This window comes from Hemibagrus wyckioides, linkage group LG06 (assembly GCF_019097595.1).
Source record: "Hemibagrus wyckioides isolate EC202008001 linkage group LG06, SWU_Hwy_1.0, whole genome shotgun sequence".
In the NCBI taxonomy this organism is placed as follows: domain Eukaryota; kingdom Metazoa; phylum Chordata; class Actinopteri; order Siluriformes; family Bagridae; genus Hemibagrus; species Hemibagrus wyckioides.
The window spans coordinates 43,448,752-43,465,838 of NC_080715.1; the positions used below are offsets into that span (position 1 = coordinate 43,448,752).

General features: G+C 41.2%; 1 protein-coding gene across 1 annotated transcript; it reads right to left on the reverse strand.

The window, feature by feature from the left end:
• Positions 1-1,918: 1,918 nt before the first annotated feature.
• Positions 1,919-17,000, reverse strand: LOC131354379 (5-hydroxytryptamine receptor 1E). Its single transcript, XM_058391945.1, has 2 exons — positions 16,517-17,000; positions 1,919-6,132 (listed from the first exon to the last, which is right to left on the reverse strand). Exon 2 carries the CDS (start codon positions 6,066-6,068, stop codon positions 5,013-5,015), a length of 1,056 nt encoding a protein of 351 aa, XP_058247928.1. The 5' UTR covers positions 6,069-6,132; positions 16,517-17,000; the 3' UTR covers positions 1,919-5,012.
• Between the last annotated feature and the right edge of the window lie 87 nt (positions 17,001-17,087).

Sequence of the window (17,087 nt, forward strand, 5' to 3'; positions counted from 1 at the left end):
AGATTAGATTAGGTAAGATTAGGTTAGGTTAGATTAGATTAGGTTAGATAAGGTTAGGTTATATTAGATTAGATTAGATAAGGTTAGGTTATATTAGATTAGATTAGATTAGGTTAGGTTATATTAGATTAGGTTAGATTAGGTTAGGTTAGATAAGGTTAGGTTATATTAGATTAGATTAGATTAGATTAGGTTATATTAGATTAGATTAGATTAGATTAGATTAGATTAGATTAGGTTAGGTTAGGTTAGGTTATATTAGATTAGGTTAGATTAGATTAGGTTAGGTTAGGTTAGATAAGGTTAGGTTATATTAGATTAGATTATATTATATTATATTAGATTAGATTAGATTACATTAGGTTAGATAAGGTTAGGTTATATTAGATTAGGTTAGATTAGATTAGGTTAGGTTATATTAGATTAGGTTAGATTAGATTAGATTAGATTAGATTAGATTAGATTAGATTAGGTTAGATTAGATTAGATAAGGTTAGGTTATATTATATTAGATTAGATTAGGTTAGATAAGGTTAGGTTATATTAGATTAGGTTAGATTAGATTAGGTTAGGTTATATTAGATTAGGTTAGATTAGATTAAATTAGATTAGATTAGATTAGATTAGATAAGGTTAGGTTATATTAGATTAGATTAGGTTAGATAAGGTTAGGTTATATTAGATTAGATTAGATTAGATAAGGTTAGGTTATATTAGATTAGATTAGATTAGATAAGGTTAGGTTATATTAGATTAGATTAGGTTAGATAAGGTTAGGTTATATTAGATTAGATTAGGTTAGATTAGATTAGGTTAGGTTATATTAGATTAGGTTAGATTAGATTAGATTAGGTTATATTAGATTAGGTTAGGTTAGATTAGATTAGGTAAGATTAGATTAGGTTAGGTTAGATTAGATTAGGTTAGATAAGGTTAGGTTATATTAGATTAGATTAGATTAGATAAGGTTAGGTTATATTAGATTAGATTAGATTAGATTAGATAAGGTTAGGTTATATTAGATTAGATTAGATTAGGTTAGATAAGGTTAGGTTAGGTTATATTACATTAGGTTAGATTAGATTAGGTTAGGTTAGATAAGGTTAGGTTATATTAGATTAGGTTAGATTAGATTAGGTTAGGTTATATTAGATTAGGTTAGATTAGATTAGGTTAGGTTAGGTTAGATAAGGTTAGGTTATATTAGATTAGATTAGATTAGGTTAGGTTATATTAGATTAGGTTAGATTAGATTAGGTTAGGTTAGGTTAGATAAGGTTAGGTTATATTAGATTAGATTAGGTTAGATAAGGTTAGGTTATATTAGATTAGGTTAGATTAGATTAGGTTAGGTTAGGTTAGATAAGGTTAGGTTATATTAGATTAGGTTAGATTAGATAAGGTTAGGTTATATTAGATTAGATTAGATTAGATAAGGTTAGGTTATATTAGATTAGATTAGATTAGGTTAGATAAGGTTAGGTTATATTAGATTAGGTTAGATTAGATTAGGTTAGGTTAGGTTATATTAGATTAGGTTAGATTAGGTTAGGTTATATTAGATTAGGTTAGATTAGATTAGATTAGATTAGGTTATATTAGATTAGGTTAGGTTAGATTAGATTAGGTAAGATTAGGTTAGGTTAGGTTAGATTAGATTAGGTTATATTAGATTAGGTTAGGTTAGGTTAGATTAGATTAGGTTAGATAAGGTTAGGTTATATTAGGTTAGGTTAGATTAGATTAGATTAGATTAGATTAGGTTAGATAAGGTTAGGTTATATTAGATTAGGTTAGATTAGATTAGGTTAGGTTAGATAAGGTTAGGTTATATTAGATTAGGTTAGATTAGATTAGGTTAGGTTAGATAAGGTTAGGTTATATTAGATTAGGTTAGATTAGATAAGGTTAGGTTATATTAGATTAGATTAGGTTAGGTTAGATTAAATTAGGTTATATTAGATTAGGTTTGATTAGATTAGATTTAACTTTGTCATTGTACAGAGTACATGTACCGAGCCGATGTAATGCAATTAGAATCCAATCAGAAGTGCATAAGTGGCATATTTACAATAAATGACAGTAAAGGTATACAGCTCTGGGAGTGATCTGAACAGGAGAATGGATGTCTTATGTACAGGTGTAGTAGGAATTATAAATAAGTATAAATATGATCTCTATATATTTATAAAGCAGTTTAAAAGAGATCTCTCTTACTTTATTAGTTCAAATGTATTTGTACGGTAGAGTTCATGCTTTTTTCTGAGGTTCCTGAAGTTATGAATGTTCCCATATCCCAGTAAGGCTCAAGATGAGGAACGGTCACAGTAAGCTGTTGACATGGAGCTCTAACTTTCTTACTGTTGTAGTGACCAACTGGAAAACTACTTCCTAATCTTTCCTACATTAATTTGTCTGACTTATTAGTAATATTATAACAACAACAACAACACTTATAAACCCAGAAACTGCCCGTAAATCGTTTCGTCATACTGCAGACAAGAAAGCAGGCGCGTTTCCCGCACATGTGCAGGACAAATCGTGTGTCCGGTACGGATCGCAGTAGTGACAATGCTTGATATAGTTTTCCTTAACGATGCTGATTTATTTTACTTTTTGAGGTACAGTCAAGGGTTTGCTTAACCCAAGTTAAAAAATGCTTTATTGAAGAAGTTACAGATACAAATGCATCGTCGTGGGCAGGTTAACTTTAATCAAGACAAAGAAGGAAATAGATAGATAGATAGATAGATAGATAGATAGATAGATAGATAGATAGATAGATAGATAGATAGATAGATAGATAGATAGATAGATAGATAAATAAATAAAGTTTCAAAATTGAGGTACTTCACTACCGATAAACCCATACAACATAATACATTAATACATCTGTGGCAGAAAGAAAAAAAACAAATTATGCAATTTACTGGAAAATACGGGGGGAGGGGGATTTAGCTGAAACAATAATTTCTGTGTTAATCTTTCCTACATTATTATCAGTGTGTAAGAATCGCAAACTAAAACATTTTAGTCTGAATCTTTTTTTGTTACGATTTTCTGCTTGAAATTTGGGTTTGAATTTCACAAAAAAGAACAAAACAAAGCAACATCTTCATTATTTTGGTGATTTTTCTGTCTGAATCTAAAGTGAAGTGAAGTCTGTAGTTCATTTGTAATCACGAGTGGGTGGAGTCATGGTCAGATTAAAGGCTACATCGGTATGTCTGGGGACTGAAGAACTATAAATCTACGCTGATGACAGATTATAGAATCCTTTTCCGCTACATTTATAGGATCGATATGTCTATGATTTTATTATGTACTTTCTGTACTTCACAATAAGGCATATTATTAGCCACTGGTGGTCACTGGCCTGAGGTGTTGACCGTCAGCACTGTTCTCTGTGATTCAGCCAATCAGAGAGAGACAGGAAGTCAGGGGGTACAAAATTTTAGGGGTGTGTGTGCTAGAGTAACACACCTGTCTGCATTTTAATCCCTTATCTACTAAATAAGCTGTGGATATCTGCTCTGAGGTCAGGGTTGTGTCCGAAACCCCGAAAAGAGCCCCCTGTCCTGCAGTGTAGTGCACTGACCACTGTGTGAGGTCACAAGGAGTCACAAGGAGCTCAGATGTATTTGTGAAATGTGTGGATTTAACAATGCATGATTATATATACTGTATATTACTATTGTAGTTGTGTGTGTGTATGTGTGTGTGTGTGTGTGTGTGTGCTGATCTGAGCACAGTAGATGATTTTACACTCTGGTTAAATTACATTAGCGTTCACAGGTCAGATCCGAAACTGAAGCTTGCCTCACATCATACAGTAACAGAGTTTAGTAGAGTGTGTGGGCTTCATCCTCCAGCCCACGGGGGTCAACACACACACACACACACACACACACACACACACACACTGCCATGGCAACAACATCTTCTTTGTATGTTCTTTCTCTTGTTTCCTTGGAGCAGATATAAAAGCACACACACACACACACACACTATGTTCACAGTGCACTACAGTAATCGTAGCTGAAATCTCTCTGTTTTCTCCTTTAAACACTGTACAATCATACCAGAACTAGTTAGCATGCTTAGTAATTGCCAAATTGCTCAGTAGCCAGTTTGATAAGTGTTAACGTGCTCAGTAGCTAATTTTGCTAGAGTTAGTGTTAAGTAGCGGATTGCTAAGAGTTTAGTGCGTTAAGTAGCGGTTTGCTAAGTGTTTAGTTTGTTAAGTAGTGGTTTGCTAAGTGTTAACGTGCTCAGTAGCCAGTTTGCTAATTGTTTAGTTTGTTAAGTAGCCGGTTTGCTAAGCCAGTTTCCTAGCAAATCAGCATGCTCAGTAGCTGATTTTCTAGGTGTTTAGCGTGCTCAGTAGCTGATTTGCTAGGTGTTTAGCGTGCTCAGTTGCTGAGTTGCTAGGTGTTTAGCGGGCTAAGTAGCCAGTTTGCTGAGTATCATGGATGTTCAAAGAAATACAAACCAATTTTTAAAACCCTTTATTGCTCCCCTCTACACCACTGTGAAAACTATGTCAGACTACAGCAATGGATTCTGGGTAAATTCTCTTGAAGTTCAGAGAAATAAAAAGAAAGGAATTAAACAATAAACAGCAACAAAAACAACAACAACAACACTCTTCTCTTCCCAGCTACTGCACAGTAATGAGGTGGTCTGCTACCTACTGTAGCCCACAGAGGATAGTAGTGACTGTATTAGTGTACAGCAGCTGGTTTGGGACATGGCCATGACTGGGGTTCCATTGTGTATGCTGTATGCTTAGCTAGCTATCCTGCTAAACAGTATTTATATGGTGTTGCACTATACAGTGTGTAGTGTAAACATTGTATTTAGACAGCGCAGTAGTGCTCAGGAAGTGCACAAGTTGACTTACTCCTCATCTAATGCACTTCACTTCTTCCCTTAAAATGGTCAATGTGCGTTAATCAAGGGGAAGTGTGCTTGAGAAGCAGGATTGAACACAGCGTCAATGTCTCCACAGCTCATGTTTGCTCCCTGCGCTGCAGCAGCCTCTTAAATGCCTGTTTGAAGTCCTCGTTGAAGCTGGTGTAGAGCAGTGGGTTGATCAGGGAGTTCATGTACCCGAGCCATGTGAGGAAATCGGACACATGTTGAGAAGGCTGCAGGACCTTCAGCGCCATCAGGAGCTCTTTAATGAAGAACGGCAGCCAGCAGAAGATGAAGGCACCGAGGATGAGGCCGAGGATCCGTGCTGCCTTCCTCTCACGCGAGTTGCACATCTGGTTCCTCTCATCAGGGCTGTTCAGTTTCTCCAGCTCCACACCGGGGTCAGAGTTAGACAAGTCAACCCGGAAGTGGTTCAGGGAGTCACTGAGGTGGCGTGAGGAGCCACGCTTCTGGTAGAGAGACTTGGCTGCACTGTAAATGCGGTAATATAGGATGAGGATCAGAGTCATGGGGATGTAGAAGGCTCCGAAGGTGGAGTAGATGCTGTAGCCCAGCTGGTCGTGCTCAATAGCACACTCGTGTACATCATCATGCCGTCGACGCCAGAAAAGGGGCGGGGCTGAGATAAACACTGAGGCCACCCAGACTGTGGTGACCATGGTAACAGCACGACGTGGCGTCCTTTTGCGTGTGTACTCCACCGCCTTGGTGATGGCCCAGTAGCGGTCGAGTGCAATAACACACAGATGCAGGATGGAACAGGTGCAGCAGGTCATGTCCACACTCAGCCACACCTCACACACCACACGACCCAGGTTCCATGTGGTCGTGGCGATGTACAGGATGCTCAGAGGCATCACCAGTACCGCAACTAGGAAGTCGGTGACAGCCAGCGAGCAAATGAGGTAGTTGGCAGGGAGGCGGAGCTTCCTGGTGGTCAAGATGGCGATGATGACCGCAGCGTTCATCGCAGCTGTCGATAAGGTCAGCAGACCCAATAGAGATGCCACTGCTAGCCGCTCTGTCGCCACGGCGATGCTGAACTCCGCTTCCTGATCGGATGAGTTGGAGGACTGGGTGTAGTTAATCAGGGGCGGAGCTTCGGAACTTTCCGTCAGGTATCGCTCCATTTCTCACAGCTGATGTTCCCGAGTCTCCTCCTGAGCTCTGGGAGACTGGCTGTTATTTTGAATCCTGCAGAATTCAATTAAACAAACAATTAATAAACAACGCAAACAATTATCTTGCTCATTCATTTAATTGCACTAATCATAACCAGAGTGCAGCTGTACAGTGTTAAAAACATGAGGACAAGCTTCAGCAGATTGACATGTTTCTGTCAGGTGACCGGTGTGCTGGACTTTCTTCTAGTGACCTCAGAAAAGATCTGAATCCCAGCTGTATCTCAGCACTCCTCATATACATGCTTACATCTAACAATAAGACCACGCCTCCTCCACTGGAACTGGCTCCAGCGTCAATCTGGCACAACACACACACACACACACACACTCTGTGATCTGGCTCTGGAGATCCACTCAATCAGACACACTGTCAAAGAAAAACAGCTGCTCTGTCTAACACACACTGACAGCTGAAAGTGTGTGTGTGTGTGTGTGTGTGAGTGTGTGTGTGTGGTGTGTGTATTTTCTGATGTCTTTTTGATGACAGTGTGATGTCACAGCTGTACAAACTACATTAATCAGAAATAAAGGTGCTTTTAATTGTGTGGGTTAGGGAAGTGAGTGACAGTGTGTGTGTGTGTGTCTGTGTGTGTGTGTGTGTGGTTAAATGTTAAAGCACTGCTTCTCAGATACAGCTACAATGCTTCCTTTCTTACTTTAACACACAGCCACACACACACATACACATACACACATGGTGTTATACACAGAGTTATAGTGTTATAGACGGTGTTATAAATATTATTATAGATGGGGTTACAGACAGTCTTATAGATAGTGTTATAGATATTGCTATATATGGTGTTACTGGCATTGTTATAGATGTGTTATAGTGTTATAGATGGTGTTACAGACGGTGTTATACATGTGTTATATTGTAATAGATGGTGTAATAAATATTGTTATAGATGTTGTTACAGATCGTGTTATAGATGTGTTATATTGTTATAGATGGTGTTACAGATGGGGTTATAGACAGTCTTATAGCTAGTGTTATAGCTAGTGTTATAGATATTGTCATAGATGGTGTTACAGATGGTGTTATAAATGTGTTATATTGTTATAGATGGTGTTACAGATGGGGTTATAGACAGTCTTATAGCTAGTGTTATAGATAGTGTTATAGATATTGTTATAGATGGTGTTACAGATGGTGTTATAGACAATCTTATAGCTAGTGTTATAAATAGTGTTATAGATATTGTTATAGATGGTGTTACAGATGGTGTTATGGACCGTCCTATAGCTAGTGTTACAGATATTGTTACAGACGGTGTTACAGATGGTGTTATAGATGGTGTTATAAATATTGTTATGGATGTTATACATGGTGTTATAGACGGTGTTATAGATGGTGTTACAGGCAGTGGTGGCTCAAGTGGTTAAGGCTCAGGGTCATTGACCAGAAGATCCCCCAGCATCGCCAAGTTGCCACTGTTGGGCTCTTGAGCCAGGCCCTCTCAGCTCTAGGGGCGCTGTATCATGGCTGACCCTGCGCTCTGACCCCAACCTCCAAAGATGGGATATGCGAAGAAAGAATTTCAATTCTGTAAGGTATATGTGACAAATTAAGGCCTATTTTTTTATAGATGGTGTTATAACTTGCTTCTTCTTCTTCTTTTGGCTTTTCCCTTCAGGGGTCACCACAGCAAATCATCTCTCCACCTACCTCTATCTTCTGCATCCTCAACACTTACACCCACTAGCTTCATATCCTCATTTATTCCATCCATATTCCTCCTCTTTGGCCTTCCTCTTTTCCTCCTGCCTGGCAGCTCCATGTCCAACATTCTCCTGCCAATATACTCACTCTCCCTCCTCTGGACATGTCCAAACCATCTTAACCTGGCCTCTCTAACTTTGTCCCCCAAACGTCCAACATGAGCCGTCCCTCTGATGTACTCGTTCCTAATCCTGTCCAACCGTGTCACTCCTGAAGAGAACATCAACATCTTCAGCTCTGCTACCTCCAGCTCTGACTCCTGTCTCTGTCTCAGTGACACTGTCTCTAAACCATACAGCATGACCAGTCTCACCACTGTCCTGTATCACCTTCCCCTTGATTCTCGCTGAAATTTTTCTATCGCACAGAACTCCCGACACCTTTCTCCACCCATTCCAACCTGCCTGCACTCGCTTCTTTACCTCTTTCACACACTCTCCATTACTCTGGACTGTTGACCCCAAGCACTTAAACTCCTGTACCTTCTTCACCTCTTCACCCTGTAATCTTACTGTTCCACTTCCCTCCCTGTCATTCACACACATGTACTCAGTCTTACTACCACTGACTTTCATTCCTCTTCTCTCCAGCACAATCTCATACATACATGTCCTGCACCACTCTGACATACTTCTCTGCTCCTCCTGACTTCCTCATACAGTGCCACAGCTCTTCTCTTGGCACCCTGTCATATGTTTTCTCCAAGTCTACAAACACACAGTGCAACTCTCTCTGACCATCCCTATACTTCTCCATCAACATTCTCAGAGCAAAAATTGCATCTGTTGTGCTCTTTCTGGGCATGAAGCCATACTGCTGCTCACAGATTTCCACTACCTTCCTTAACCTAGCTTCCACTACTCTTTCCCAGAGCTTCATTGTATGGTTCATCAACTTTATCCCCCTATAGTTGCTGCAACTCTGCAAATCACCCTTAATCTTAAAGATCGGCACTAATACACTTCTCCATTCCTCAGGCATCTTCTCACTCTCTAAAACCCTGTTAAATAAACTAGTTAAAAATTCCACTGCCGCCTCTCCTAGACACTTCCAGACCTCCACCGGGATGTCGTCAGGACCAACTGCCTTTCCACTTTTCATCCTCTTCAAAGCCTTCCTGACTTCATCCTTTCTAATCTTATCTACTTCCTGTTCCACAGAGTTCACCCCTTCTACTCTTTTTTCCCTCTCATATTCCTCATTCATCAGCTCTTCAAAGTACTCCTTCCATCTCCTCTGTACACTCTCCTCACTTGTGAGCACCTTTCCATCTCTATCCTTAATAACTCTAACTTGCCACACCTTCCTTCCCATCTCGATCCCTCTGCCTAGCTAACCTGTACAAGTCCTTCTCTCCTTCTCTAGTGTCTAACCTAGTGTACAACTCATCATACGCCTTCTGCTTGGCCTTAGACACCTCCCTCTTCACTCTGTGCTGTAACTCCTTGTATTCCTGTCTATTCTCTTCAGTCCTGTCCATGTCCCACTTCTTCTTGGCTAACCGCTTCCTTTGAATACTATCCTGAACTTCCTCATTCCACCACCAAGTCTCCTTATCTTCTTTCCTCCTTCCAGATGACACACCCAGCAACTTTCTTCCTGTCTCCCTGATCACTTCTGCTGTAGTTTCCCAGTCATCTGGCAGCACTACCTGACCACCCAAAGCCTGCCACAACTTCCATCTAAATTCCTCACAACATTCCTCCTTTTTCAGCTTCCACCACTTGGTTTTCTTCTCCATCTCTATCTTTGACCTCTTCTTACAGACTATCAAATTCATCCTTCACACCACCATCCTATGCTGTCTGGCTACACTCTCTCCCACTACCACTTTACAGTCACTAATCTCTTTCAGATTGCCTCTTCTACATAGGATGTAGTCTACCTGTGTGCTCCTACCTCCACTCTTGTAAGTCACTCTATGCTCCTCCCTCTTCTGAAAATAAGTGTTAACTACAGCCATGTCCATCCTCTTAGCAAAGTCCACTACCATCTGCCCTTCAAGGTTCCTTTCCTTAACTCCAAACTTGCCCATCACCTCCTCATCACCTGTGTTCCCCTCACCAACATGTCCATTAAAATCTGCTCCTATCACCACTCTCTTCCCCGTGGGAATAGTCTCTATCACTTCATCTAATTCACTCCTGAATCTCTCTTTCTCCTCTAACTCACAACCTACCTGTGGGGCATAACCACTAACAACATTCATCACTCCTTCAATCTCTAACCTCAGACTCATCACCCTGTCTGACACTCTCATCACCTCCAGAACATTCCTCACAAACTCCTCCTTCAGGACCACACCTACCCCATTTCTCTTACTATCCATACCATAATAAAACAGCTTGAATCCTGCTCCTATACTACGAGCCTTGCTACCCTTCCACCTGGACTCCTGTACACACAGTATATCCACCTTCCTTCTGTCCATCATATCAGCCAGCTCTCTACCTTTCCCTGTTATAGTACCAACATTCAGAGTTTCTATTCTCAGTCCTATACTCTTACCTTTCCTCTTCTCTCTCTGTCTACGCACTCTCCTTCATCCTCTACTTCTTCGACCAACAGTAGCCCAATTATCACCAGCACCCTGTAGGTCAACGGCGCCGATGGCGGTCGTTTTTAACCCGGGCCTCAACCAATCCGGTATGAAATTTAGAATACTGATGATTCGCATGGTTAAATTTGGCAATGTTTTACGCCGGATGCCCTTCCTGACGCAACCCTCTCTATTTATCTGGGTTTGGGACCGGCACAGAAGTCACTGGCCTGTGACCCCATGGCTAGATTATTCCTGACTTGCTTATCTGTCATTATGTTTTGGGTTTTATTCCATATGCTGTTGTTTCTGTTCTGCTCAAGGCTCCACCCCCTGCCCCATCATGTTTACTGTGTAATCAGGTTGTTTACTTGTTTACCTGTTCATCTGTTTTCTGTCCATCATTATGAAGTCTTACCATGCATTTGTTTTGGTATCATGCATTTGTTTTGGTATGTTTTTGTATTTTATTTCTCAGGTCTGTTTATTGAATTATCAGTGTTAATAATATCATTTAATAATATAATTCTCAAGTATATAATATAAAACTTCACATTTTCAACACCTGAAAAATTCAGTTACCCTGCAAGCAAAATCAGTCAAGATGTCAAAGGTCACTCACTCAGTAAGAGCTGAGGAATTCAGTCTGTGAAACAGAAGCAGTTTGTCAGACACAGAGAAAGTTTGTGTGAAGTGTTAATGGAAGTGATTATTCCCAGATAAGAGCTGTGTGTGTGTGTGTGTGTGTGTGTGTAGGATAATAACAGTGATTATTACTGTGTGAACAGCTCACATTCTCTCTCACTCAAACACACAGCCGTGAACTTTTATGAAGACTTCTGTTCAGGCGTGAAATGGAGACGCGGCGGGTGAAACTCCAACTCCAGCTGTGTATCAGTCCCCACACTGTGTATTAATCCCCACACTGTGTATCAATCCCCACACTGTGTATCAATTTCCACACTGTGTATCAATCCCCACACTGTGTATCAATTTCCACACTGAGCATCAATCCCCATACTTTGTATCAGTCCCCACACTGTGTATCAATCTCCACACTGTGTATCAATCCCCACCCCGCGCACTGCAGCGTTACTGTTAGGGCTCACACACTCAGCTCTCTTCATTCCTCTACATACATTACACTCAGTTACTTCTGAAGGTAATCACAGTCTCACTCAGAGTTATGGAGCAGTGTTAAACACACGAGACAGCTCTATGGACATTGAAACTATGTGCTATTTCCATCTCTCTCTCTCTTTCTCTCTCTCTCTCTCTCACTCTCTCTCTACCTATCCATCCATCTCTCTCTCTCTATCAATCTCTCTCTCTCTCTCTCTCTCTCTCTCTCTCTCTCTCTATTCATCTCTCTCCCTCTATCCATCCCTCTGTATCTCTATCCATCTCTCTCTCTCTCTCTATCCATCCCTCTGTGTCTCTATCCATCTCTCTCTGTCTCTCTCCTCTCCCTCTTTATCCGTCTCTCTCTGTCTCTCTCTCTCTCTCTCTCTCTCTCTCTGTCTCAGTCTCTCCCTCCCTCTTCCTATTCATCTCTCACGCTCTCTCGGTCTCTATCCATCTCTCTTTCTTTCTTTCTCTCTCTCTCTTTCTCTCGCAATCCATCTCTCTCTCTAGCCATCTCTCTCTTTCTGACACTCTCTCTCTGAACAGAAATTTTTCTCTGCGACTCTTATTGTATCGAAGATTAAATTCTTGAATCTCGTAACAAACTCACTGCTCTGTCTCTGATTCTAAACCCCTGTCTCTTTCCCTTAAAGCGCTCATCCTCACCTACAGCTCAGAGTGTGACCACCTCTGTGTCCTGCTTTCATTTTAATTTGGATGAGATTTTAAAGAACCATTGTGAATAAAGTGAGAAGTGAGAAGAGATGAAAGGCGTCTCTCAGGAGAGAGACACTGAGTTCAACATGAACAGAGCGGGTGGAAGAACATTAACACTTCAGTCACATCACAGTCATGTTCTTCATATAAACCCAAAGCCAGGATTATTAAACACATACACTACTGGAAAACACTGTCAGAGAGACAGTCTGAACAAAACCTATTAAAAAACACTTTTTAAAACCTTTACAGTGTTATTTTTCTCCTGCTATGTTTACCGGTATATCACACGCTCCGGTATTCTCTATATAAATCATCATTAATGAACCGGTAATGTCAGCATGGCCATGTGCGTGATGGGGTATGTCAGCACATATAAACACACACACACATGCATTATTCAGCACTCTTAACACACTGATCAAAGTATCAGAGATTTAATTACGATCAGCACAACATCTCTGTGGATCATCAACCTCTGAAAAAATCATACATTACAGGAAGAAAAAGAGGAAGAAGAAGAAGCTCACTCATACAGAGTCATGAAATACTCAGTACTCCTTATATTAAGGAAGTGAGTCAGTGGCAGTGAAGATTAAGATAAAAACTGGACTTTATTACAGAAATGACTGCATGCATGGATCGACAACAGCCATTTTGACCCTTATGGCTTTCCATATAGCACATATAAATTTATTTATTTATTCATCGCATTATTCTAATTAATTGTTTGGATTGATCACACAATCAATCAAGCAATATGAATCTAAATCTGTTTGATATCTCAGCTGCCATATAAATGTCTGTGTGGTCCAGGGTGAGAGTGAGGGGTGGAGTCTTTCATCATACTATGCCATATATGGTATCCATGATGAATCTATGATATCTATGAATATATGGTATCCAGTCATTCTTTGAACTCTACATTACAGAATACTTCACCTACCGTGGATCCAGTGGAGATGCCACAGCTTCAAGCTTTGGTGACCCAACAGTGAGAACTACTTGTGACCTACAAGGAGCAACTAGCTACACTGCTTTTGTCCAACACCATCATTCTGCAAGCACTGCATGGCCTCTCAGCCCATAGGCCTCAGTCAGATCTGCCAAATTCGACGGGTCTGCCGATTGCTGCTGAGGGTTTCTACGTCAGTGTGACATTTTCTTCAGATATCAACCTGGGGCCTATAAGGATGATTTCAGTAAATGTGCCTTCTTTTGATCACTACTCACCGGCAGTGCTCTAGATTAGCCGTTTTGTGACCAGGACATTCAGATGTGCATTTCTTTTCCACACTTCCCGTGGCTCATTTGTACCCAGCAGGAGGGTGATCAGTATCAGCGTATCAGCTCAGTTGCTTCATCTGTGCCAGGGTTCAGAATAAGTGACCGATTATGCTGCGCAAAGTGGCGGGAATGACACCGCTCTGCAAGCCATTTTCAGGGATGTATTAAACCACAGACTGCAGGCAGAGACAGGCCGTGTAGGAGCAAGGACCAACCATTGAACCAATATATCACCCTGGCCATTTGTGTGGATAACCTGTTACGCACTGACCAGCCAACATCAAGCCCTCCAGAATCTGTGAAGCTGGGTAAAGCACAAGCCCACGCAGAAGTGTGCCATGCCCGGCATAACCTCCTTTCTGTCCCCTCAGCCTGACACTACTAGTGCAACTACACTTCACCAATGAAAGTCGTCACGTTTCCACCCTGGTAGATTCAGGGTCTGCCATGAACTTCATCCACTGTCAGCTTGTGGAAGGATTATGGCAGCGGACAGCCAGCCCATTAGAGATGGATATATAACACGTCAAACCACTCCCATATCTGTTCAAGTTGGACTTCATCATAGTAAGAAACTAGTTCTCTCTCCTGCGCGGCTAATACTGTGATGCAGAGAATTTCACTACCATAGGAGGTTCATACGCAATTATAGCTCTGTAGCCAGCCCTCTCAAGGCTTTGCTCCAAGGGAAGCCCAAGAAGCTGAATTGGTCAGCCAACACACAGGGGGCCTTCAAAAATTTTTCACAAAAGTTTCACTGCTGCCCCCATTCTGCGACACCCTGACCCCAACCTCCTGTTTGTAGTCAAAACCTGAAGCCTCATGCTGCAGAATTGGAGCCATGTCACAACGTCATGGAATGCCTGGAAAACTGTTCCCCTGTGCATTCTATTCCAGGAAGGTCACCACTGCAGAAGTAAAAATGATGTAGGAAACTGAGAGTTACAGTCAAGAAGGAGTAGAGGCACTGGCTCAAGGGGGCATGCTGTCCTTTTCAAGTGATCACAGATCATAAGAATTGAAAATACATTAAAAAGAGCAACCCCAACCCCTTTGAACATCCTCCCACATGTCAGTATGTGTCTACAAGCCTCCGTCAGAGAACCATCCAATGGGACCATACTGCACCTAGCTCAGGCCACCCAGGGATAAATATGACCATGAGAATGGTACGGAATGCTTTCTGGTGGCCGTCGCTGTCGTTCTCCAACTCTACATTACAGTGTTATTCACTGTGTCCGTTAATGGTTGAATCTTTAACTCCACCCAGCACAGTGCCATGCTGCATGTTTATAGGTTGGTGTTGGCAATGATGTCATCATCCCTTCAGCATCAGATGGAAGAGGTGATGGTGACGTGTGTGTGCAGTGTATTATCCCAGCTGTGTGTACAGAGATGGATGGAGTGTTCAGGTGAAGATGACAGATCACACTACTAATCTGTCCACAGCCCACATAAAGCTGTCAGCCAATCATAACTCATACACCCTCAGGTCAAAGGTCATCTGTCAAAAACCACTTCGAATACCTGATTCAATCCATCATGAGCAGGAGAAGAGCAATCTGTTACTGTCTCACAGAGAGAGAGCGAGAGAGAGAGAGAGAGAGAGAGAGAGAGAGGTGTTGGAGACGGGGAGGAAGTGAGACATATAAAGGGAAGCAGTATAATAATACATTTTGGAGAGAGACAGACAGACAGACAGACAGAAAGCGAGAGAGAGAGAGGGAGAGAGAGAGAGAGAGAGAGAGAGAGAGAGAGAAAAGAAACGAGGGAATGATGGGTGATGGGTGATGCTGAATAATGAGCACAGCTGATGATGCTTATAATGTCTTTAAAGCTCCCTGTCTCTTTCTCTTCTCTCTCTCTCTCTCTCTCACACACACACATATACACATCGGCTCTGTGTGTGTGTGTGTGTGTGTGTTGTTTTTCATTAGCACAAAGGTCACGTCTAGAGATACGTCTAGGATAATAATGGAAAAATGCAGTGACTGGAGACATTCATAAACATTTCTACACTTTTCAGCTCCTGGTGACCTGAAGAACTCTCTCTCTCTCTCTCTCTCTTTCTCTATTTCCCATAATTCTCTGTTGACAGGTCGATGTGGAGCAGTAAACAGTGGTGGGTGACTTTGGAAATGAAACGTGACACAGCAGGAACATGAAGATGAAAATGAACTTCAGTCCTAGTGTCATGAAGATTAAACAATGTTAGCTAATCACACACTGCTCTGCACACGATCAGGGCGGATGAGGTGGCGGTTCTGATCCGGTACCATACCAAGATGTGTCAGTTACGACTGGCCGCTAATCATAATGACGTGTTTACAGCTGAACCTGAGACTCAGGGTTCTGCTTCAATGGTTAATTCAATAAACAAACAACTACAGAGTTTCTGGCAATGACTGAGGCACTGGACAACTCCAGAACCGTCCAGATGGAGCTGAATGAGCCATAAAAATGCCATTCAACTTTAAGGAGAACAAATGAGGAAAAAACATAAGGAGACAGTTTTCCGACTAATGGGAGAGTCAGGATGCCGTCAGCCATCAACAGGATCAGAGCATCATTACTGCACATCTCATTCTTCTCATTAGTGTCACTAATGATTTATTACTGTTGGATTTCTTTTCATTATCCCCCTCATTACAGCTCTTATTAGCAGAGTTATTATTATTATTATTATTATTATTATTATTATTATTATTATTATTATTATTATTATTGTTATTATTATTATTATTATTATTCCTGATACTCACACAGTTGTAGCAATAAACCACATGTACTGAATTACATCTAATGAATGAAAGTGAGACTTCAGGAGTGTTCGTAAAGTAGGAGCAGTAAGTCAGAGGTCAAGCTGTAACTCGAAGAGAGAGACAATAAAGAGAGACTGCTGAGGGAACCACTGTTTATAGCTGCTTTAACGGAGGAGACAGAACACTTCACCAACAATACACAACACTGAATGTAACTAGAAACAAAAACAGTTCAGCTCACCTGAGTGCAGGTCCTGAGGTCATGTGCAGGTAATGTGAGACCATGAGGTTAAAACAGGTTGGAATCCATCTCTCTCTCTCTCTCTCTGTCTCTCTCTCATATGTTTTTGTTCCTCCGTCTTTCAGGTGTTAAATGTCTCCATCAGGATCATCAGGTGCTCACGCTGTTACTCCACATAATCCAGTCACACACTGCCGTTACGAGTGATATTCTCCCGCTCTCTGTCCTCTCTCTCTCTCTCTCTCTCTCTCTCTCACACACACACACACACCCCTTCTGATTCATAGCCTCATGTCAAACACACACACACACAGATACATATATAAACGGAGCTCACACTTCACTGGGAACTCACGCATGTCGGGGGTCTGAGCATGGCGTGTGCACCGGGAGTGTAGCATCATCTGTGTGTGTATGTGTGAGAGAGAGAGAGAGAGAGAGAGAGAGGGAGGGAGGGTGAGAGAGAGAGAGAGAGATGGACACAAGGTGGCGATACTGAGCTCACACATTTTGCATCTCATTTTAATGCTTAAATAAATAGCATAAAACAAAAGGGCGAAATTAGAAGACA